At 49.7% G+C, this 25,220-nt stretch overlaps 2 protein-coding genes across 6 annotated transcripts in view; both read right to left on the bottom strand.

The window, feature by feature from the left end:
* Positions 1-13,798, bottom strand: part of sdt (MAGUK p55 family member stardust) — a 43,616-nt gene extending 29,818 nt beyond the window's left edge. The window contains exons 1-2 of one of the 4 annotated variants that reach the window (XM_075867255.1): positions 13,630-13,798; positions 12,740-12,901 (exon numbers count right to left, since the gene is read on the bottom strand). In XM_075867255.1, the coding sequence (XP_075723370.1) occupies positions 12,740-12,901; positions 13,630-13,696 (229 nt within the window). In that variant the 5' untranslated portion in view covers positions 13,697-13,798. Of the gene's footprint in view, positions 1-7,331; positions 7,695-12,739; positions 12,902-13,629 lie in introns of those variants that run through there. The other 3 variants (XM_075867252.1, XM_075867253.1, XM_075867254.1) reach the window with 3 other exon arrangements.
* A 4,638-nt stretch (positions 13,799-18,436) lies between these two features.
* Positions 18,437-25,220, bottom strand: part of LOC119166998 (uncharacterized) — a 398,724-nt gene continuing 391,940 nt past the window's right edge. For both annotated transcript variants that reach the window (XM_037418400.2, XM_075867251.1), the window contains one exon: positions 18,437-20,888. In XM_037418400.2, coding sequence (XP_037274297.2) covers positions 20,633-20,888 — 256 coding nt within the window. In that variant the 3' untranslated portion in view covers positions 18,437-20,632. The remainder of the gene's footprint in view (positions 20,889-25,220) is intronic.

The following is a 25,220-nucleotide window of genomic DNA, read 5'->3' as shown; positions in this document are numbered from 1 at the left end:
TGTTATCGACTTTAAACTAGTGACTCGATGTATGTCCTTATTAATACACAATCTAAATGGTGCAACAAGTGCTTGACATAACGGAAATTATAAAATGTGGTCAATGAGGGTGGCGACTTGGGCTTGTTGGTATGGTTGCATGATGATAGACGGTAGCGCAGACAACGAACACGGACAAGAGAAGGCACATAGACACAACACAGCGCTAACTTTCAACAACAGTTTATTACACGCAGATCTCCGTGGTGTATGCGATCCACCACGCCAACGTCGCACGTGCGTAGCTCTAAAAACCATCAAATATAACCACCGCGCGTGTTCCAATACTTTACAATTTTATATTTTTCAATCTTTTTTTTTTTGCTTTTTCTTTCTTCCTTTTATCCCATGTTACCACAAACCCTATCGCGAATACATGTAATCAAGTTCCTTATCTGTCAACACCACTGATGGGCTGCTCACACACGTGTCACCTAGCTCTGCAATTTTGCCGGCCTCCAATACCAATCGCGTCATCTCGTGCCTACTTCTATTGATTATAACCGTTTCCTTGAATTTCGGTGTGCACTTACATCTCAGGCAATGAAGGGAAAGAAAACCATCAGGAACAACACTATTTACTTTGTTATTGTGCTTGCGCAAGCGATCGTTTATGCATCTACTGGTCTGACCGATATAACACTTTCCACAAGTAAGTGGAATGAGGTATACAACACACATGATGCACTCCACAAATAGGTTTCTATGTTTCTTTTGGCATACATTTGATTTTCCCTTGTCTGGTCTTGTGCTTCTGCAAAGACTCACCAACTTATTGGGTGCCGAGAAAACTACGTTAGTGCCACATTTTTCCGCAATCTTTTTTATCCTGTGAGAAACCTTATGCATGTATGGAATTACGGCAAAACTTTCCTTTCTTGAGCTCACCCTATCCATCGCTTCACATCTTTTCTCCAGCACTTTTCTGTGCAATCCTTCAGCAACGGACACGACGAGGCTCTTGGGGTACCCGGCATTGCTTAGCCTCGAGACCTGTTGTCTGAAGCTTTCATTCATGAGGCACCGGCAGGACTTCTTTAGTGCCTCACTCAAGCACATCTTCGCAATGCCTCGTTTTACCAGTTTAGTATGCGCTGATTGAAACTGTAGTAAAGGCTTACTTGCTCTGGGCTCGTAACACCAGCATGTCTTTTCATCTGAGAATTGAAAGTTAATGTCAAGAAATCTGAGCCTTCCGTCACATGGCATTTCAAAAGTCACTTCAAGTGGGTTAAGACCCTCACGAAAAACGCTACACACGCTACTACATTGAGTAGTAAAATCTGCAGTTCTGTCATTGATAAACACTAAAAAGTCATCGACGTACCTAAATACGTGCACAACATTGTATTCATTTAGGCGTCCTGATAGCCTCCTGTCCATTTCAGCCAAAAACAAATTACTTAAAACTGGTGCTAAGCACGAGCCAATGCATACTCCTTGTTTTTGCAGATACAGGGTACCATTGTTTTCAATAAACGTTGACGACAAGTAAAACCTAAGTAATTCTAAGAAATTGTCGACGGACGTACCTGCTTGTGCGCTAAATCTAACGGCACCGTACTCATCGATGCATTCGCCAACACATGTTAATACTGCTGATTGTGGCAGAGAATAGTACAGATCTTTTATGTCAGCCGAAAACGCTTTTAACCCTATGTTTTTTCGTTCCCTGACGAAACTTATCACCTGTTCCGAATTTTTTGTCAGGAAGGGGTCATTTATGTCAAGCAAGTTTAATGTTCTTTGCAGATACACAGCTACAGCTTTTTGCCACGTGTCCTTCTCCGACACTATCACTCTGAACGGTACTCCTTCCTTATGCGTTTTAGCACTAAAGAACACATCCAGACTGTCATTTTTACTTTTTCTGATACCGCTAAGCACACCTTCTAGATTCATCCTCTTACAAAGTTCTATTGCTTTTCCCCTCACTTTTTCAACCGAAATACTTTTCCTTTCGCTGAACACTGTCGTAATAGCACTTTTAGCCTTTTCTTTAAATTCATCATGCGAGAAAACCGCAAACCCTCCTTCTTTATCGACTGGAAGTACACTCAGAGCATGCTGTGTCAAGTAAGTTTCCACGCGTTTGAGAGGCAAACTGCGGCATGGAGGCCTACACAATTTTAAAGCGTCCACACCTTCGTTGATGATCCTGGTGGCCTGATCCTCGGGAACCCGCTTCGACACTTGACGTACAATTGATACGAGTTCCGGCTTGTTCTTTTGAGGTTGCACGGCAAACTTTGGCCCAAGTCCCAATACTTCTAGTACAAAGTCCGGTAGGCAGATGCCTTCTGCCACATGAACGTTGGAAGTTGCACTCACGCGCACTTTGTCCACCAAATCACGTAACAGTCGTAATTGAAGCTTCCAGTGGAATTCTATCATTTGGTCTGCCAGACGTAGATGCTTTCGAAAGTGAATCTCCGCTGCATACGACTCGTAAGTTCGATGCATCTGCGCCCGTAGGTAGGCTCTGAAAAGGCGTACCTGTCGAAGCCATTCAGATGGGCACAGAACGAGGATCATGAAAATTCAGCGCTCAGAATGGCTTCGACAGGTACGCCTTTTCAGAGCCTACCTACGGGCGCAGATGCATCGAACTTACGAGTCGTATGCAGCGGAGATTCACTTTCGAAAGCATCTACGTCTGGCAGACCAAATGATAGAATTCCACTGGAAGCTTCAATTACGACTGTTACGTGATTTGGTGGACAAAGTGCGCGTGAGTGCAACTTCCAACGTTCATGTGGCAGAAGGCATCTGCCTACCGGACTTTGTACTAGAAGTATTGGGACTTGGGCCAAAGTTTGCCGTGCAACCTCAAAAGAACAAGCCGGAACTCGTATCAATTGTACGTCAAGTGTCGAAGCGGGTTCCCGAGGATCAGGCCACCAGGATCATCAACGAAGGTGTGGACGCTTTAAAATTGTGTAGGCCTCCATGCCGCAGTTTGCCTCTCAAACGCGTGGAAACTTACTTGACACAGCATGCTCTGAGTGTACTTCCAGTCGATAAAGAAGGAGGGTTTGCGGTTTTCTCGCATGATGAATTTAAAGAAAAGGCTAAAAGTGCTATTACGACAGTGTTCAGCGAAAGGAAAAGTATTTCGGTTGAAAAAGTGAGGGGAAAAGCAATAGAACTTTGTAAGAGGATGAATCTAGAAGGTGTGCTTAGCGGTATCAGAAAAAGTAAAAATGACAGTCTGGATGTGTTCTTTAGTGCTAAAACGCATAAGGAAGGAGTACCGTTCAGAGTGATAGTGTCGGAGAAGGACACGTGGCAAAAAGCTGTAGCTGTGTATCTGCAAAGAACATTAAACTTGCTTGACATAAATGACCCCTTCCTGACAAAAAATTCGGAACAGGTGATAAGTTTCGTCAGGGAACGAAAAAACATAGGGTTAAAAGCGTTTTCGGCTGACATAAAAGATCTGTACTATTCTCTGCCACAATCAGCAGTATTAACATGTGTTGGCGAATGCATCGATGAGTACGGTGCCGTTAGATTTAGCGCACAAGCAGGTACGTCCGTCGACAATTTCTTAGAATTACTTAGGTTTTACTTGTCGTCAACGTTTATTGAAAACAATGGTACCCTGTATCTGCAAAAACAAGGAGTATGCATTGGCTCGTGCTTAGCACCAGTTTTAAGTAATTTGTTTTTGGCTGAAATGGACAGGAGGCTATCAGGACGCCTAAATGAATACAATGTTGTGCACGTATTTAGGTACGTCGATGACTTTTTAGTGTTTATCAATGACAGAACTGCAGATTTTACTACTCAATGTAGTAGCGTGTGTAGCGTTTTTCGTGAGGGTCTTAACCCACTTGAAGTGACTTTTGAAATGCCATGTGACGGAAGGCTCAGATTTCTTGACATTAACTTTCAATTCTCAGATGAAAAGACATGCTGGTGTTACGAGCCCAGAGCAAGTAAGCCTTTACTACAGTTTCAATCAGCGCATACTAAACTGGTAAAACGAGGCATTGCGAAGATGTGCTTGAGTGAGGCACTAAAGAAGTCCTGCCGGTGCCTCATGAATGAAAGCTTCAGACAACAGGTCTCGAGGCTAAGCAATGCCGGGTACCCCAAGAGCCTCGTCGTGTCCGTTGCTGAAGGATTGCACAGAAAAGTGCTGGAGAAAAGATGTGAAGCGATGGATAGGGTGAGCTCAAGAAAGGAAAGTTTTGCCGTAATTCCATACATGCATAAGGTTTCTCACAGGATAAAAAAGATTGCGGAAAAATGTGGCACTAACGTAGTTTTCTCGGCACCCAATAAGTTGGTGAGTCTTTGCAGAAGCACAAGACCAGACAAGGGAAAATCAAATGTATGCCAAAAGAAACATAGAAACCTATTTGTGGAGTGCATCATGTGTGTTGTATACCTCATTCCACTTACTTGTGGAAAGTGTTATATCGGTCAGACCAGTAGATGCATAAACGATCGCTTGCGCGAGCACAATAACAAAGTAAATAGTGTTGTTCCTGATGGTTTTCTTTCCCTTCATTGCCTGAGATGTAAGTGCACACCGAAATTCAAGGAAACGGTTATAATCAATAGAAGTAGGCACGAGATGACGCGATTGGTATTGGAGGCCGGCAAAATTGCAGAGCTAGGTGACACGTGTGTGAGCAGCCCATCAGTGGTGTTGACAGATAAGGAACTTGATTACATGTATTCGCGATAGGGTTTGTGGTAACATGGGATAAAAGGAAGAAAGAAAAAGCAAAAAAAAAAAGATTGAAAAATATAAAATTGTAAAGTATTGGAACACGCGCGGTGGTTATATTTGATGGTTTTTAGAGCTACGCACGTGCGACGTTGGCGTGGTGGATCGCATACACCACGGAGATCTGCGTGTAATAAACTGTTGTTGAAAGTTAGCGCTGTGTTGTGTCTATGTGCCTTCTCTTGTCCGTGTTCGTTGTCTGCGCTACCGTCTATCATTATAAAATGTGATTCGATGGAATGCATAACGAGTGGGATGGCTGTGGTGGAGCTTGTATTTATCCTTACATTGTAATTAACTACTGTCAATCGTGACAGATGAAAAACACCAAAGTCTGAGCTGTTTCGAAGTGCTCAAGGGCTGCAACAAGCGTGAATGCGCAAGGGAGACCAGTGAAGAAAGATGTTGATAGTTTAGAGCAACAGAGAGTGGAGCACTAGTTGGTGGGGATTTTTTATAGAAAAGGTTCACATTTACTCTTGGGTTCAGCGACATTTATTGAAGGGCCAGTTAATTCATCATTGGTTGGGAAGATATATGCCATCCAATAAATACAACGCTCTGCATGTGTGTTTACGTTTATACTGGAGAGAACAGCACAGGGCCTGTCCTTTATAGCACCTGTTCTTTCCTCTTTTTTTTTCTTTGTGTTTGAGCCTGATTTACTGGTACTTTAGGTGCACCTTTAGATTGCAGGTGGTTCACCTAATCTTAGTTACTATTCTGGCATTGTTTGCACCGTAATCATTTACAAGCTAAGAGAAAATGTCGCCTTCATTCGCCAAACTGCGGCACACCTGCATTTCCCCCGCTGAAGAGCCATGATAACTGGCTTCTGGTTTTCCACTCGAACCGTAATACATGTCGGCTAACGTATATACCGTGCATATTACGAGTTTAAAGGTTCGTCATTACTACATAAAACATTAAGTTGGGCTCAGCAGCACTGTACGCATCCCCGACAAAATTTGCTAGGACATTCAAGTTTCCAAAATAAAATCAGCAACACACACATCTGCCTGCAAGGGGTGATTAAACTACCTGAAACACTTGAGAATTTCTCGACGTCACGAAAATAACCAAGCGCTTCTATCATGGAATTTCTCTGCGGGGCGAACTGCAATGGCTCTGGGCGGGGTTTTCATTCTTCTTAGGTGGTAACAGAGTATAGCTTGCACATTAAGAATCTCGGATACAGGCACCACCATAAACTTAAGATTAAATTGCGCCGGTTCATGCCCGTCGAAAGCGCCACAGTCGCACGAAAGATGCAGATCGTCTGCAAGTTTTGAAGTCTTCTCCGGCGCAAACTGGAGGAGGCAACAGATTTTTTCGACTCCGCTCTGTGGTGGCGGAGCTTAGGATGCAAATTTAATGATAGGAATGCGCCCCGCATCCCCCGACGCGAGTGGGCAAAATGCGCATATGCGTTCCGGCGGGGCGTGTGAGGAAGTGAGGCAGACTAGACATCATCCGCGCGCGCGCCCACTGAAGCAGCCCCGGCCGAATCAAAGATACGCCACGGAATGCGCTGATTTGCGATGCGTTCAGCCTGAACCGGCGCTCGCTTTGACATTTATGTATGTGTTTTTTTTTTTTTGTTCGCTCCTGCAGCGGCAGCTTGGGTCCAACTCATCGGTGCGATGAGACGGTGTCGACGGGACGTCGCAGAGAGCGCGCGCGCTAGCATTTTTTTGCACGCTCCGACGCCCACAACTCGCCCCGGCTGTTCACGCCCACTACAAAATACCGGCGTCGAAGACGCCAAGAACAAACGAACAGAGCAAACAAAACGAAAGCGAGGAAAGGAAGGTCCCCACAGCGAGAGCGGCGGCCGGGCCGGCTAGGCTAGCGGGGACAAGTTTTTTCACGGCCCAAAAGTGTGCCGGCGCACGGCAGAGTAGTGAGTATTGGGGTAGTGTGTTGTGGGGAGGCAGAAAGGCGCCGACTGTGGCACAGCGTCGATACCACACACATACGGGTTGCTCAAAAGCGTGACACAGATCGACCCCCCCTCGAAAAAAAAAACGCAAACAAACAAAACGACAAAACAGGGACGCTGTGTCGCGCCACGCGCGCGGCGATCGCGAGAGAGAATGCTACTCATCCCTATTGTGCCAGCTTTTTTTCTTCTTCTTCCGCGCTGCCTCGACTTGATCGACCATTAAAATGCGCCGAGGGACTGCACGCAAGCCAAGGCGGATCGCGCAATTTGCGCCTCTCTCAATACTCGAGGGGCGACAGCTAGTTTCATCGGTGCACCCCTCCCCGCAACCATTGCGAAGCGGCGGCATACGTGGCTCGGGCCGAAACGGGCCTTTTGGCCGCAGGCGATACCCGTGCAGGCTGCAAACATCGCGCCGGCGAAAGTTTTAGAGAAACCAACAGAACAGCAAAAGCACGCTGGCGTGCGGATCGCGACGCTAACACCCGGGTTTGCGTAGAGTGCGCCAGAAGACGAAGGAGGAAAAAAACACAACTGCCCACCGCGGTATTTGCAATCGCACGCTTGCCGGACGCGCGCAGCCACGCTGTGCGATCCGGATCTTACCTCTCGCAAAACTTGCCCCCAGGAAAGACCTGTCACACCTAGGCCTGCTAGGCGGAATGCCGCGGGCCTCAGACGAGTGACGATCGCAAGCGGTAGCCAGGCACTCCCGTTTTGTTTTCACATCCGACCAAGTCGAGCCGCGCAGCACAGAACGGGCGCACGGGTCCGCATACCAACGCAAGGCCGCCGGCAGGCAACACGCAAATCCAGCAGGGGCTGGGCACTTGTAGCAACCACCGACACAACGAAACGTCGAACCGTAGGGCTTTGCTGCGAGGCGATTGCGAACCGAGTCCGCGGAATCTTTCCGTCGCGATCCGGGTACAAAATGCACGAACTGTAGGGGCGGGAGCCGCGCTTTCAGTCAAAACATTCTTCGCACCGCACGCCACATTGTACGGCGAAACAACAAAAACAAATCGCGAGAACTACTGATCCCTCCCCACTCCTTCCTTTGGCCGCCGCTTCGCCCAGCTTGTGCTGCTGCACTTCAAACGGGGCACAGCTAACTTTCGTGCACCTGTCGGCAGGTGTCTCTCAGGTGAAATGGCCTGCTTTTTACCTCTTGTATTTTGCTTTCCCATATTTACGCTTGAAAAAAAAAAAAACTTCTACCTCTGCGTCAGACGACGACCAGCGCAGGATATAGCGTCACACTGGTGTTCGGTTAATGACATAAATGAAACGATGGCAAGCAATTGCATTAGGCAAGTTAAGCAATGTCAGATATCCTACGTTTACGTGATGACTTGTGGCGCTACCTGGACAAAGAGGTAACAACGCGTGGATGTATGTTGCGCCACTACCCAGAAGCTTATTCCCTCTTTCACAACGCGACTGGCCCCTGATGCGATGCGTTCTTTCAAATACATTGTTACTGAGTTCCCAGGTGGGTCACTGCAAATGGCAAATTCTTTCAAGAATTTAACCTCGCGGCTCGGCTAATATCTGCGGAATATTTGCCATCGGAAAGTGCTTTGTTGTGGAATTGAAACGGCAGTCAATGCGAGCTCCCGTGTTCCGATACCGACACACACACACACACACACACACACACACACATATATATATATATATATATATATATATATATATATATATATATATATATATATATATATATATATATATAGATGCAAGGAAAGGCAGGGAGGTTAACAAGACGCACATCCGGTTTGCTACCCTGCACTGGGGAAGGGATGAAGGGAAAAAAAGAGGTTGCAGAGAGATAAGAAGGTACACACAATCACGAGCACACACAGTCTACAGGCGGTCGCTCAGGTTTGTTGACTTTAAGTAAACTAGGAGTGCTTTAGTCACTTTCTGCGCAACTGAGGCAGATGTCCAAGGTCCTAGAATCTTCTGTACACAAAATGGTTAATATAACTCTATAGATGCCGACGATTAAGACGTAAAAAAATTTCCGGACGCCGTCCCCCACTAGCAACGTCTGTGCTCTCTATAAAGTTGGTTATTTACGTATATTTTTTAATGAGCAACATCTGCGCGCCAGCCTTTTATCGCAGCACGATGACAGAAAATATTCAATTGATAAATATTAAAACAAAATTGGTAATCTAAGATAGTCAAGGGTCGTTAAGAGAAAAAAAAACATTTGTTTTAAAATTAGTAGTAGATTGCCGTTTAACAGACTGAAAATCACAGCACTTTTAGCAAGAAGACGCAAAAAAAAAATCAATATAAAGTTTTTATGTTTGAAGTTCTGCGCCAGAAACCTAGCACCTTAATGTTAGCGTGACGAGACTGATTGCAAAGTTTTTCTTTTTTTTCCTCGTTCTTTGTCCACATGGGTTCAACATAATATCATTAATTTCTACCATCAAACAATAAAGCGAACGCCACAAATGTCTGTGACGTGGCGAGATGGTGCGAAACTTCCAGGCGTTGTCGCCACCAACTTTTTCGTTTTGTGTTTTGAACATTACGTCATAGATTTTGATCGCATCTGTTGGGATCTCAGCATTCGACGTAACGTACGCCGGCCAAGATCGGGGACGCAACCTGGAAATTATATAGGGGGAGAAGGGGGGCGAAAGCTCAACCAACCTTTATGTATGTTCGTCTATGTATTTGTGTGTTTACGTGTACCCACGTACGCCTGCAAAATTTTTAAAAAATCCCTCCATCTTCACAAAGTGAATGAGGAGCTTGCTCGGAACTGATCGGGAAAACCCGAATCCTCCGTACAAGTAATTTACCATGGATTTTGTCATCATAGTCATCTACAATCATAAGTAAATTATCATGGAGTAGTATCTTTTACTCTAAAAAAGCAAACAATATTTCAATTACGGTCACGTGACGCGGCAGCTCGGATAGGTAGAGTTTCTGCCGCCAGGTTGCGCCACACTATATTTGTGATATTTAATGAAAAAATAAAAATATAACTCCACTTCTTGCGAAATAAATGGGGTTGGTTTCAGTCACTATGATGGACTATCTTTCCACCCGTGCCGTCAGATCATTTCTTGTTCTTAGCAGTTGTTGGTCCCTTTGAATGTGTTCTGAGAATGCTTTCGAATTGATTCTTGGCCAAGCCATGGATCAGTAGTGGGTATGCGCCAGTAATCACTATCATTAAGTGCACTGAAGTCAGAAGAAGAAGGTCATGGCCTCTGGGCCGGGCCGCCGAGGGAGCCGTTGGACCCCGAACAAAGCGGCCACAACAACCACAAAGTCAGTTGCCGCCCACAGTCGGAGCTCGGGCACAGAGCGCACCGTCGACGTCGTCACCAAAGACGCCAAAGCGGGAGAGCACGCAGCCGCGCCCGATGTCGTCCCGGAGGCACCGTCACCCAATCTCGCGATCCAGACGTCGTGCAGTGGCGAGGACACGGCCGGGTATTCAGCCACGTGGTGCCGCAGCATCGCCATGACGCGCAGCATGGGTGATGACATCGGCACGGGCAAGACGTACACCATGGCCAGAAACAACTCGTCGCTACCCGAGAAGACGTACACCCTGACAACCGGCGTCGGCGACTCCACGTACACTCTCGGAGGCAATAAGCCGACGGAGACGACAACGCCACGTGCGCCGCTGATGACCACGATCAACCTGGACCCTTTCTCGGTAACACCAGACATGAGCCTCGTGTACCTCTCCGATACCTCCGAGACGACCAACACGTACACAGTGGCGCCGTCCTCTAGAAGACAACGGCAACCGCTCGTAGAAGGTGGGCGAGGTCGTTCGCCCCGAGACCAGCACGGTGATGTGTCCACGAGGCTTGCCGGGGGGAGAAGAGGAGCGCTCTCCGGAGGAGCGCTACTCCTAACGCGACGGCAACTGCTCTGCTACCCCGCCGTCGTGTCCGCGGTTCTTAGCACCCTAGCGGCGCTCCTAGCCGTCGCGCCCCGAATCTCCTCGGCTCACCACGACGGCGGTGACGACATCCATCAGCTGGCACAGCGTCACGCGCACTCTATGCAGGGAGGCCTGCTCTCCGAACGTTCCATGGCCGGTGCCGGCCGATGCTCTTCAGCACCCTGCCGGCGAGACGGCGCGTACCTGGCCCGCCATTTGGCTCTCAGGGACGCGTCTCCCTGCCGGGACTTCGAGCGGTACGCGTGCCAGGGCTGGAGGGCTCGAAACGCGGCTGCCCGGTCAGCCGACCAGGACCACGTCCTAGAGCTTGAACAGAAAGCCTTCCAGTGGCTCCGAGGTCGCAAACCGGTGGGACCGCTACTAGAGAAATGCGTGCGAGACAAGCAGAACGGAGACCGACAGCTTGTCGACTACCTGCTACCCATGGTCACGCTGGGAGACTTCCCGTTCTCAGGCTCACGAGCTGGTTCCGTGGCCATCTGGCGCGCCGCGGCGCGCGTCCTAACGTACTCCGGCTGCGCGGCGCTCCTCTCCGTGCATGTTAAGCCGGACGGTACGGTCGCCCTGGGACTGCCGGACACGCTGAGCGAGGACAGCGACATGGACGCCGCGGAAAGCGCTTACCGCGCGCTCGCCACTTCCTTCAAGGCTCTGACTGGCGCCAAAGGCGAAGGCGCCGTCCGCTTCGCCCTGCGCGTGGAGCGCGCCGCGTACTACGGTGCCGGAAGTGGCTTAACGGCGAAGGTCGTCGCGTCGCAGTTGGGCGAGCTGTGGGCTTTCGTCGGCCAGGTGCGGCGAGGACTTCCCAGCGGCGCCTCGGTGACCTTGCTGTCGCCCAGTTACGTGCGTCGCCTGCGCGACATCGTGAAACGGTCTCCGCCGGATGCTGTACTCAACTATCTGGCGCTGAGACTGCACTTCCAGGCAGCGCCGCTTACACCACCGGGACCTCTACTAGACGTTTACGAGAAGCACACGGGTCGCGGCGACCGGTGGCGCCAATGTTTCGGCGTCGCCCTGGCCTTCGCGCCCACTTTGGTGCTCGAGGCGGCGCGAGCCGTGACGGGCGCCGCGTTCCTCGCGGAGCAGGCGGCCCAGTTGGTCAACGCGGTGCGCCACCAAGTCGTAGACCTCATGGTCGAAACGCCGTTACTGAGCGAATCCACGGCGCACCTTGAAGTCCTGCGAAAAGCGAGACTGCAGTTGTTCGGTCCTCCGTGGTCGCAAAACCCCATGGCCGTCACGCGCTTCGAAGACGCTGTTCCGAGACCCAAAGGCGGACAGGCGGCCCTTCGTTCGTGGGTCGCCATAGCCGCATACGAACTCGAGAGGCGGGTGTCGCGCGAGTCCTGGCCCGCGCGCTGGGCCCTGGAGCGGACGTGCGTCTTGGACGCGGCTTCCGGAAGACTGGCCGTGCCGCCACTGCTGCTCAACGAGTCCACACCGGGAGGCGTCGTCGGGGCCCTGCAGTTCTCGCGCGCGGGAGCCCGCCTCGCCACCTGCCTACTCCGGTCGCTGCTGGCTCTCGAACCCACCGCCCTGCCACCACTACCTCCGGCGGCCGCGGCCCACGTCCGACGTGCCCGGTCCTGTCTGGACGGCCAGAAGCGCAGTAAAGATGTGCGGGAGTCCCTGCCCGCGTGGGCGGGCCTGAGACCGGCGTTGCGCGTCTTCAAGGAACTCGGAGGAACTCGCCTGTCCTTCGAGGGCCTGTCGGAACTGGGCGGAGTCCAGCTGTTTTTCGTCTACTGGGCGCTAGACCATTGTGGGACAGTAGTGACGCAGGGCGGCGCTTCCAGGAACGTTATAAATGCGGCTGTGGCCAACGAACCGGCGTTTCACGAAGCGTTCCTCTGCGCGCTCCAGAGTCCTATGAACCCTCTGCCACACTGCGAACTGTGGCGCTCCGGCGTCAGCGGCGGCGTTCACCAATGATGTGAAGGAGGCGGTCACTTCGTCGAAGCCTTTCAATCACGCGCAACACGTGGACGCACGAGTGCGAGCTTTACAGCTATAGCCGGGGGCGTTCGAAGAAGGAAAAAAAAGCAACCTTTCTCACCTAGTCGTGGCCTCCTGCGTACCCGAAGGCACACCGTCCGGGAGCGGATGCATTGGTGGATGTGCGAGATCACCTCGTTGTGGGTGCAGTTGTCTAAGGAGCGTCCGTTCACCTCGAGAATCTCGTCCCCAACTTCCAAGTCCGCGCGATCCGCGGGCGATCCTGATACAGTGGCGAGGAAAAGGGACAGGACATACAAACAATCACATTGGCCGGCCACGCATCGGCCAGAACAACGAGGCACGCGCGAACCACTGGAGTTGTTTTTCGCTTATGATCACGATGCCAAAATAGCAATGCATAAAAAAATTAAAAAAAATGAATCGCTCCCTTTTGCCTTTCCCCGGGACTAGCACAGCGCGACGCACGTGTAGGAGAGGAACCTGAACGCCAGCCATCCCATCGATCCCTACTGGAGCGGCGGCGACCACGTGACCTCCCCTTGCTCCCTTTTTTCCCTCTGATCCCCCCCCCCCCCCACATCGAAGAGCGCGCTCGCGAGGAAAAGCAAGCACGGTGGCGCCGGAGACGCGTGTGATGCTGGGAAGCCGAACGGTGGCGGGGGAGGAAAAAAATAAAGGCTTTTGCAGTTCGAGCTCCAGCTAGAGAAGAAGCAATGCGCAACCGTGGACACGGGCCGCGCTTTCTTTTTCAGTGTACTCGCGTTAACCGACTGACGCTTATGCATCAGCCATGCGCACGATGAAATGAAACGAGACAGCCCCTTTTCGCGGCTCAGGTAATTTGCGCTGTTGCGTCCAAAGTCACGGTCGAATGCGCGCGCTAGCGCGAGTCCCGGGGAAAGCCCTCGTATTGACGTTGTCTGCGCGAAAAAAAAAATAAAAAATCGCGACATGCCAACAATTGCGTGCTCTCGGAACTCCACGTACCGTACAGCCGTATGCGGCGGTCTGTGGTCTCTACGATCACGATGACGTATCCGCCGAGGTCCACCATGGTCGGTGCGCCGCCGGCCGCCCGCTAGGAGGACTGCGCTAGCGGGCCTGGACGGGGCGACGCCGCCGCGGCGAGCAGCATCGCCCGCGTGTTAGGCCTAGCGCGATGGCTTCTCTTCTCTCCTTGGCGACCGCCGCCGCGCCACCCGTCGCTCGACGGCGCATGCGCGCGCCTCGTGTCGTTCGCGACCTCCAGCGACGGAGGTGCAAACAATGAGCAGGGTCGAACGTGTGGTTCGCGGTCAACGGGAATTCTTTAGCGGGCTGAGCCAGCCAGATCGCTACGTGCCTTCGGTCGATCCGGAAGCGTGCGTCTCTGTTTTCGTTTGTGCGAAGGATACTAGATGTGCCATGATGGTACGACTTACAGGAGCAACTTTTCTCAAGCCGCCTTTATAGGAAAGCCTCACCAGTACTTGCCCTAACCCAATCCTATACCAGTACTTTCCCCCTCCCCGAGCCGCAATGCAATACTGGTTTGAACATCCCACGAGAAAATCCTGCCAATGACCATGCGCACAATTGAACAAAAGAGCGCAAAAAAAAATGGTGTCATTTTGTCTCCAAGCATCTGCCGCAGTGGTGTGACAGTTGGGGCGCTCGACTGCTGGCTTGAAGGTCGCGGGGTGGCGCTTCGGTTTGTCTTGACTAGGCGGCTTGCTCCGGGCCGTGAACGTAAAGCCTATCCGGCGAGTAGTTTACGTTACGTAAAGGTTTACGTTCCGTAAAGACACGCGCATGCGCAGATTCTATCCGGTAACACGGTAACGTAAAGAAGCATATGTACAAGCTAAAACTGTCACGGTGGCCGCATTTCGGTGAATGTGCACTTGGTTATGGGTGCCCGTTAAAAAAAAAACCATGTGGTCGAAACTTCTGGAGACTCACTTTACGGTGTCTCTCATGATCGCAGCGTGGTTTTGAGACGTAAAAAACCCCCGACAGTTATTATTTTTTCTTGAAAACTCGGCGCTCGCTATACTCTCCTTTCAGAACTGCCAAGTCAATCTGATAACGTGCATGCCGTTGCGATACCGGAAAGTGCTGAGCACATCGCGGCAATAATGCGAGAAAAGACAAGACGAAACAGATCACCGCTGTCGTTATGAGACGTAAAAGACGCTCTTTTTACACGCTTTATTCTGACAGTTCACTCCAAGGAAAGATCGAGTGAAAAGGGCGTCTTTTTGTCACACAACAATAATAGTCGTCTATCTTGCGTTATTGTCCTTGCATGCACTATCACCGCGCGCCCGCCGCTTTTAGGTCACGAACGACATGGTGTCACCAGCGTGGCATAACTTTCTTGATAGGAAAGTGGCCAGCGCCGAGTTTTCAAGAAAGGAAGCGCAAGCAAGCCGGTTGATTATTAGGGAGTTTTAGAATACCGTTTGCAAGCGTTGCGGGCGTAGCGGGCACGATATGAGTTTTAGAATAGCGTTTGCCCTGCTGCGATCCGCAACGCACGATCACAGCGACACCGTAGCCTCGAAACCAGCGCTTGCGGGCCACATGCGGGCCGCCATCACCGCACGCAATTTCGGATTTTTTTTTGCGTGCGGTCCGCGAACGCCGACACGCGTTACGACGCATGCGCAGTGGCAGCGACCGCACCGCAAGGGCTCGGGGTGCGCTATTCTAAAACTCGCGATTATTGTGGGACAAAAAGACACCCTTTCTTACTCAATCCTTTTTAAAGCGCAAAAAAATCCAGTATTTGGGGAGTATTTCTGCCACATTCGTGCAAAACTATCATTGTCTATACCTGCCCTACTCCGCTTGCGTTATCACGGCGTTCCCGGTCACGAACGGCGACGGCATTATTGATTATTGATAATAACGGCATTATTGATAGGAATGTGGGAAGGGCCGAGTTTTCCAGAAAGGAAACGGGAGCAAACCAGATGACAATTGTGGCTGTGTGGCAGAATTACTCACCAAATACTCCATCTCTTTACTACACTACAGATGAAGATTATCCATGTGGAACAAAAACACGCGTTTTACTCCCTCTTTTTTTCTTCTTTAGTGTGGGTGAATTAAGCGAGTTTAGAATGACGTACGGAAAGCTGAGCCATAGTTGGTAAGTATTCATTCAATATGTGTTGGTAGGATTTTGCCTTGGGTGGCGCAAATACCGTGTCGCATCATGGCGGGACAGCGGGGGGGGGGGGGGGCGCACAAACACAAATGTGGCTTTGGTGTGGGAGGGGGGGGGGGCAGGTGCCCTTTTTGCACCCCCCTGCTGACAACCACGATTCATCATGAAACAGAGAACGTGGAAACACGTACGGACACAAGAATCGTTGTGGTGTCTTGACTTCTTGAGTTCCGGGATTGCAGGCGCTCTTTTTCAGGCGAGTCTACTTGTGTGGCGTACCCTTAAACTACCGCTCCGACGCAAGCATCGGAGTACTGTTACCCCAAATTTCCGCGCAGCAGTTCACGTAAGTTGAAGTGATCGACGTGTGCCATCGTTCCAAGGGAATCGCCCGCTTACTCACCAAAGAACGTTAAGGCCAATAGGCATACGTAAAATTGTCCATCTGAGAAGGCAAAAATTCGTCGCCCCGCTCCCCCAACCCCTTCCTATTAATTATGTCACTGTATACGGGGCAGATTTTGCGCCCCCCTCTCTTATTGGGTGACTAGTGGGAAAGGAGGAGGAGGGGCAAAAGATCACACGTATCTTACCTGGGAAATCCTGCGAGGCGGTGGATGGGTTAACGAAAGGAAATGTGAATTTCTCTGCGTCGTCGTGCGACAAATACAAACGCTCCCTTTATGAAGCCAGCCTTCCCACCAATATCATTTCACGTCAGACTATATATAGCCTGCCGGTCATTGGACAGCAGGGGGAATTGTCCGTTTATTGTAGCCTATAGCTCACCTTCCGAAAAAAAAAAAGTGATCACTTTTTTTTTTTACAAAACACGCAACGAAGCATCGACCGGCCGGCCATCCCCCTTTTCTTGCAAATTGGTTTTTCTCGTGATAATAAATTAGTCCTTCACAAGACGCTTGCTAAGCGAGATAACACGGCGAAGGAAGAAGCCTTAAACAGATCGGGGTTCTTCCTTCTTTGTGGTGTCCTTTCTATTTCAGCGCAATTTTTTTACCTGAATAGAATGAACCAACTAGCCCCTCAAGACGTCCTGATCGAAGGAAGAAGCGCAAACGCCAACTTGAAATTCCTTTACCAAACGTCCTGACGTCACATACTCAGTCGTCTACTCGATTTTTAACAAGTAAAAGTGAAGTGCATGGTCCTCTGAGGAGGTCACAGGCTTAACCAATGCATTTGCTTGATAGCATAGCAAGTTTCAGGAAACTTAGTTTAGGCAATGTCACCAACGCCAATGGGCTTCTGTAATGAGGAGCCCACCTAGTGTTTGGGAGGGGTGGCTCGCACAGGGCCACCACCCACATACTCCCTCGCGGCTTGTATATAGATATAATAAAGTTTTATCTCTCTCTCTCTGAGAAGGTCACAGGCCTAACCAACGCATTTGCTTGATAGCACTCCAAGTTTCAGGAAACTTAGCTGAGGCACTGTCTCCAAACTAAGAAAAAAAAAGCACAACGCTTTGAAATTCGCCACGTCATGCCTGGGTATTTCAGCGCAAAATTTAAAAAATGAAATTTTGACCTTGACTCTTTTTTGCATTAATAAACCTATAATGGCGAAATTAAAAAAAAAACATTAGAATTATCGGAGTACATTCTATCAATCTAAACATATTCACTGTTCGCAAAAGCTTAAACGGGGACGAGGGCATGAGTGACCAACCATACATTATATATGTTCGTGAACGTGTTTGTGTATGTGCGTGTGTGCATACAGAAGTTAAATTAAAATATTTCCGGGAGGTGGTTTGACTCGTACAACCTCCTCTTGGGTATACGCCCCCTGGAGAGGCCGCCGCCGACTTAGCACCCCCCCCCCCCCCCCCCCAGAAACATCGGGAGCCACTCCTATTCTTTATGAAGCAGTGACATGAACTTTAAAAACATTTTCGGATTGTTGTTCATATAGAATACACTGGTGTTGAAAGGAGGAAGAAAAATAGGAGGAAAAGAACGGCAGGGAGGACAATCAGCCTATAGGCAGCCGGTTTGCTACCCTGCGCATGGGAGGGGGAAGACGAAAGATAGAGAGCCGAAAGGGAAGATAGATAAACACAGAACATTCGACAGCACACGCGCCCACACTGTTGTTGATGACCCTAAATTGAGTATTATGGTGCCTGGGATTGCATCGAATGTATTTTAACCTATCGAAGTGCTTTCGGTATCAAGAGGGCGGCTCCTGATCGACGTGTCATCGAAGTGTGACGTCACGGGGAGGCATCACCTCGCGACGGAGGTATTAGCATGGTAGTGTATAGGTGTTCTCTGGTACTAGTGGCAGATACGTCATCTGCTCGTGATGCAACGACGGGCGAATTTTCGTACAGCGACTCGGTTAGTGATATCAGCCATCTAGGTTACATGAAAGACTCGTCGGGATGTCCCCTGGACGTTTCGTGATGTTTCGCGCTTTTTTTTATATATTTCACCTTTTTTATTATTGAAATCGGACTGGGGTTCGTTTATTTATATTGTTTTTCTCTCTCTTTCTCTCAGTTCCATTCTGTCACCGTTTGCATCAGTAATGAGTGCATCGCACGAGCGCCCAGCCACGCTCGGAAAGACAAAAGAGGCGGCGATGCACGTTCACACTAAAAGAAGACGACGCACAAAAAGGCAAACACACACACTTTTATTCGCTCTTCTGTACAGGCTTTTTTTTTTTTCAACAACGCTCAACAAGCACCGGGAAAGGAGGTGGGAACACAATTGACACTATTCTCGCATTGCAGCTGCCTTGGCGGCTCGTAAGACATGCATAGTCGTACTGAAACGATAGGACAACACACAAATATACCACGCGCCCTTGAAAAGCATCAACAGGGTTTGTATCACTTTCGCGCAGTCAAAGCACTCGCAGCGAAAGTTTTGATAGAAGCAAGCCAGAACTACCCAGGACACACAAATTGATTAAAATAGATTCGCATCTCTAGCGAAACGATTGTCAACAGAGACCATTATAACTAACAAACATTAATTCCAAGAGTTTCATGATTTAAACATCTTTCCTAAAACGATACACAGATAAGTACAACATCCTATATATATATTCTGAACATGCGTGTAAAATAACAGCGGTCTTTGATAATTGGTTACAATATGCTTGATTACGAAGTCGTCCACCCCTGGTTTTTGCGAGCCGAAGTTGGTTTATCGTACAAAGAGCTCGTAAAAAAATTGGCAAAAAAACAATGAAAGTCGTAATTCGTTACCCTCGTAGGGTTTTGTCGCGCGAAAGTAGTAGTCGAAAAGGCGTATGAGTTTATAGAAACAGTTTCGTAGCCGTGGCACGGTTAAGCGCGTATACCGCTGTTTTTAAGCATGGCCTCCGAGACGGACGGGCTTTCGCGTGCGTGAATCTCGGGAGTCCGTCGTTAGAGAGGCTTTTTAAAAAAAAAATAGTTGCAAAAACCGTTCTAGGATACACGGGTCGACAAATGGGACAATAACGAGACGAGGACGACAAAAAAAGAGCTGTAGCACGATTACTGTAAGAAATTAAGGTGCAGCAAGAGTGCCAAGGAAAAACGAAACTGTCGAAAAAAAAAAATGCAGATGCAACGTGTATAGCTTTTCCTATATGAAAAAAAAAAAGGCACCAGCTACCGCAGCGCTATCACATCACACCAGGGCGATAAGTCTTTTTTTTTTCTTCTTCTCCCTTTTTGCTCTCTTATCACAGCGTATCAGAAAGGCAAACATGTTATGGGCGATTGACGACTTGGGGGGTTTTAGTGAACCGGAGATCCGTTCCCGTAAAGCAGCTTCCTGTTTCGGCTCTAGGAGGCTATGAACGCGCATGCCAGACCGGCCTCTGCGCATGCGCGTAAACTCGGCACCTAGCACCAGATTCCCGGTTCGCTAAAGCTCACCAATGTTAGCGCACCGTATATAAAGTCGAGTAATGTTTTAAGCGTTGTTCTTGGCATGGGCGGTGTGCAAGCGAGAAAAGAAACAAAAAACAACAACAAAAAAAGAGAAGTGTGGTTGCCCCATCGCCGTTTGGGAGCCCAGCTGTTTCCATGAAAAATTGGCGCACAATTGCAGCCTGTAGCCTAATTAACAAAAATTTAAATAACTTCCCAGGCACGACCTTGCGCTACAGCGGTTGCGAACACCAATTTTTTCTCCCGGCCAAGAAAAAAAATTGCCGATGGCAGCACGCTGTTTCGCCCATGGCGTACCGAAGACTTCAGAAGCTTGAATGTCTTTGAGACGCACAAAAAAAAAAAGAAAACAGGGCACACAATTAAGTGTTCTTACATTCCGCCTTCCCCTAAATGCGGCTTCTGGGCCCAGGAATTGAACCCGCAATTTCGTGCCATTCTGCACAGAATCAATGAACCATCGCAATGCGGCAGAAAAAAAAAGAAAACAAATTTTCCTAGTTGATCTCACGGACCGCTAAATATCTCGCTGTGCGTTGACGTCAGCACACATCACTCTGCACACGCGTCGAAAGCGACGGCAGCGGATTAGCACTGTTGTCGGTCAGTCTCTATAGTCGCAAAACGAGCCTGTCATCCAGACGCACGATTGTACCCCAAAGATGACTTTCACGACGACGTCGTTATAAAATCCAACGATTGTTTTACCGCCTAACACGGACACTACACACAATTCAAAGACTTAATTCGTTCCTCTCTCGAGCACACCGTACAAGTCCACTACGAACGAAACTGTCTATCGTCCGCCGCGCGAACAAGATGGCGGGCACACACTCTTTACGACCGGATCGGATGAGCTGATCCGCCGTGGGAAAGCAGCACTGGCGGACGAATGAAGAAAGATGGCAGACGGGTTAGGCCTAGACGGGCGGCGGTCCCTGCGGGTACCGCAGCATCGGGTCCAGCGAGCGTGCGAAGTTGTTGGTGAGCACGCAGCTGAAGTCCTCCTCGGACACGGGCAGCAGGCTGGCCGCGCCCAGCAGAATGAGCAGCAGCAGCTGGATGGGCAGAGCGGTGCGGGCCACGCGGCCCCAGAACAGCGACGACCAGGGACGCGCCGACGACACTTCGTCGTCGTCGACGTCTAGCTCGGCCAGGAACATCGGCCCAGCCGCGCTGCAATACGAGAAGCGACCAGAAAGAGGCACGTCATGAAATGCATGCTATTAAAAAAAAAAAAAGTTGATAAGCTAGTCTGCGTACGCGAGCTTCTCAATTCAGACGCAAGGAGAGTTCCAGTCAACTAATGGGGACGTGGAGCGAAAGCTGACGCGCGACACACCGCTGTACTTCGTCCCAAGTATAGTTGGCTGGAACCCTCCTCGATGTGTGCAGTGGCGAGGTCAGGCAAGCACAATTCTCAGTATTAATAAGGAACACGCATAGCAGCGCCTCGAAGCTACAAGGACGACGGAAGGCAAGCACACAGGACGTGTTTTTTTGTCATGTAGCTGCATATGTGATATGTGTTCAAAAATCCGCCATACAAGCCTCCCCACACTTTTTCGACAAGACAAAAAAATAGCACACAGGAGATGAAACACTCTGCTCAGGGGCGTAAAAGAATTTTTTCTGGGGGGGGGGGGGGGGGGGCTACTCTTGAAAATGGTCATTTTTAAATGCAAAAGCATTTCTTAGTCGGGCTATGTCAGGCATCCGGCGTTGTCCGCGTGCCGGTAGGTGTTATCTCCACGCTCACTTCCTCTCCTATAGCAACAGCTGCGGGCGCGCTCGCTTATCTTCGCCCCTAACAACCAGAACAGGTGGTGCGGGAGGAGTAGTGGAGAGTGAGTGGAGAGGGAGAGCACGCTCCGGCTTGTGAGAGCGCTCGCATTGTGGGAACTCGGCGGAGCTCCCGCGTGTGTGGAGGCAGTTTAGGAGAGGGTAGGTGCAGTGCTTCGCTGCTCCTTCTCTCGCCGTTCGCCCTCTTGCCTCTCTACCCCCCCTCTTCCATCGGCTCACGCCTCACTCTCGACTGTTCACTGTCTGGGCGCCTCTCAAGAAAATCGGGTGTGCTCCAGACGCCGCCGTGAAATGCCAAAGCCGAGAACGCTGGCGCCCCACTCTCCCCTCCGCTAGCTCCTCACTCTCAAACATTCGCTTGCTGGGCGCCTCTCAAGGTGATGGCGAATGTCTGGCGTGAACGGTACCCTCTCTCGGCGCAAGAAATGCATTCCCATTTCCTCACGATTCCCTTTGAGGAGGTGGGGGCTTTTTTTTTTTCTGTGTGCCATGGCAAAAATCACGCGGAGAGGGGGGAGGTGGCTTGGCGTGCCATTCTGTGACCACAATATTTCAATACTTCAGCCAGCGCCCTTCGGCTCTGACACGGAAAAGAGACGCTACGCCTTTGGTTTGTGGAACACCGAGTTGGGACCAATGGGGTAGGAATTTCAAGGGGGAGGGTAGGGGGAAGCACCAGGTGTAAAACTGTGGCTCCACGCCCTGAACTATCAAAACCGTACTTCTATACCATATGCCCACTGGACGCGTACTGTAACCGATCCTAATTTCCCGACACACCTTCACGAACATCTCTATATAAATGCCCGTCATATATATATTGCCTACGCGACTACCCTCGCGACATGGCAGCAGAAGGAGCGTCACCAAAACGAGGTCCAAAACTGACCCTATATTTTTTTTTCTGATTCTTTACTCATCCTCTGTCGCGGCTTTATATATAGTATATAATAGCACAGGTAGCTGTGGTGCCGTACAGCAAAGCGGCAAATCATCGCCGTATATCCGCATTCTCTGCGGACGCCACACACAAAAGCAAGCGACGTCGACACGCAGACACGCACCAGCGCCCGTATATCTCTGCAGAGCAGAAGGGCACCACGCGTACACGGTAGAGGGCGCTCGCACCGCTTCCGCCTTCCTCACGCAATTCACTCCACGTTCAGTGGTTCTTTTTTTCTTTCTTTCTTAGTGCGATGAATGCGACAAAATTTCCACGGAAACGAGACGACACAAAGACGCGCCCGTGCGCACGGACGACGCCAGTCTCTTTCCGTCCAGCGGCCGCGTATTAAGCCCGCGCGGCGAGTAGCTATTTAGGTGCGACCCCACCCAATATTTCGACGCGGAGAAGTAATGAATGCGCGCACATATGCCTTCTGCAGCCACGCTGTATATGTGGTTGACAGTAGACTTCGACGGTATTTAACGCATTGGTTATACGAGTAGAGACGAACTGGCTAAGGGAAAGCTAAATTATTGAAGGGGCACTAAAGAGAAAAGTTCACAGCACATCTATGGAGTGAATGATGACAAGTGTGGGCGAAGTTTCCGTCTGTTCTGTGTCTGTCTGTCCGCCATCCTATCAAACTAAGTCACACGCGTCCACGCCATCTAGTGATCACGTCACGTGCTGCAACAGCTCAGCGCCATCTAGTGAACAATGTGAGAAGTAAGGAGTCGCTGCTACGGAGGAGGGACTGAGCCATAGCGCGAGGAGTTTCGTCCCTAAAACGATTTTTCGCGTAATATTAAAGTACAAGTTCGCAATAGTGAAAACAATCTTACTGCGAGAATATGCTTGGTAAGCGAGAACACGAGCGAAAATTAAATGCGGATGGAGACGCCACCATGAGATTCCCGCGTCAAACACCGCGACGTCATAGATTTTGTGGGCGTATACTGGGTCCTATGTGACTTCTAGTCGATAAAGAATGAATTACATTGTCATCTGTGGGTGCCACAGACCTGTAACATACAAAGTGTCAAAAAATTTGATCATGCCAAAGTCGAGAGCCCACAAAAAAAAAAATGCACTTCAGCGCGAAATATAACAATTAAATTTCAACATTTATTTTCTCGCTAGTAATGAACTGATGATGGAGTAACATACGGCATTTGAATTATCAGAGTGCCGTTCGTCAATTTAAACTAAGTCAATGTTTCTTTTTAGTGCCCCTATCGGCAGGATGTGGGATATTTTAACGCTGAACACAGGCGCGCGCAACGGTCGCCTTCAGGGTTAAAGGCGAAGGTTCATTGCAGCCTCCCCCTTTCCTTCTATTTAAATAGTCGATGTATGGGGCAGAATTTGTGCCCTCCCTTGTCGGTGACTAGGGGGAGGCGGCGGCGCACCCTGCCCTCATGCGCATTCCAGAACATCAAGTTAGCTGTAGTAGACATCACAGGCATGTGCGGGGTAGGTGAGTGGGGGATGTGGGGGGGGGGCGACCACAGCCTGCCGACGCTCAAGAAATAAATATTACTATAAACCGAGGTGCGCCACTCCCTATATACTATCAGGGTCGGGAGAAAGGAAGCCCCCTCTAATATGTGACAAGGGCGCAAGACAGCGATGTGCTCGGCAACACTTCGTTGTACCGAAATCGCGCCACAATACTGTACTTCGTTAAATCGATGGGAAAATGCAAAATGTTTCATCTGAAGCAAGAAGCAGTTACGATGACATTCATAACCTCGCGAACTTCGCTGCGCACATCTATAGGCCTTTTTTTACTGAAGGCTCCCTGGACGCCGCCATAAGTCCCTCTGGGCTGTTGTTAACATGCGTGCCCCCCCCCCCCCCCCCCTCAAATGCAGGGCCGAGGCTGTGGCGTCAGCTTTTGTACTCCCGTGCAGCAGCCCAGAAAGGAGGGAATCTTCCTCTCCATTAAAAACGACTACAGGTCCGACTGCAAATGGCAGACGAGGAATATGCGACTGGAGACGCGGGCAAATCCGAAACTACACAGGGGGCAGGCATTGGGGATATTTCTTAAAGGGACAACATATATTGTCACCGCGCTATATATAAATCATCACGCTCTTCAATTGCAAGCTTTGAAAAACATGTACAGTTAAACCCGGATATAACGAAATTGATAAATTCGTGGAAAAATTCGTTATAAAGAGGATTTAGTTATATGCAGGTTCGGTACGATCATTATGAAAATAAACGCGCAAATTAAACAAAAGGGAGACTGAAGGCAGATACAACCCAAAACACTTATTTTACAGTAAACAAAAAAACTGCGTTATTATTGCGATAGCAATTATATGAACAATCTCGGCCGGTTTTCATCGTCGTTGCCATGTTCCGCAACAAGTCGAAATTGATAACATGCCCTCGCTCATCGCAACTTTCACGAGCGGGTAAAAAGCGCGCGAGCACTGCTGAACCAGAGATAAAATGAGTCGGCCCATCCCTATTGCCAGGAAATTTCATAAGGTTACATCCCTCGTGCGTTAAAGCTGCCGTCGAATGCTCAAAAAAAAAAAAAAAAAGCAAACCACCCGTCTTGAACGAGCATGAAACAACGCGGGGAGGGAATCGCTCGAGTAGCAATAATGAACTTTTATTTCAAGGGCGGTCGCGCTCGCTATCTCGGCTAGTATCAGTATACGACTTCAACGCGAAGGGACTGTGCGAAAAGAGCACTTCTCCCTGGAGCGGCCGTATTTGCTCGCGCCAGCGTTCTGTATGAG

The sequence above is a fragment of the Rhipicephalus microplus genome, chromosome 6 (assembly GCF_043290135.1).
Source record: "Rhipicephalus microplus isolate Deutch F79 chromosome 6, USDA_Rmic, whole genome shotgun sequence".
Taxonomy (NCBI): domain Eukaryota; kingdom Metazoa; phylum Arthropoda; class Arachnida; order Ixodida; family Ixodidae; genus Rhipicephalus; species Rhipicephalus microplus.
Note: the sequence above shows the minus strand (reverse complement) of the source record. Positions and strands in the feature narration are given on the sequence as shown.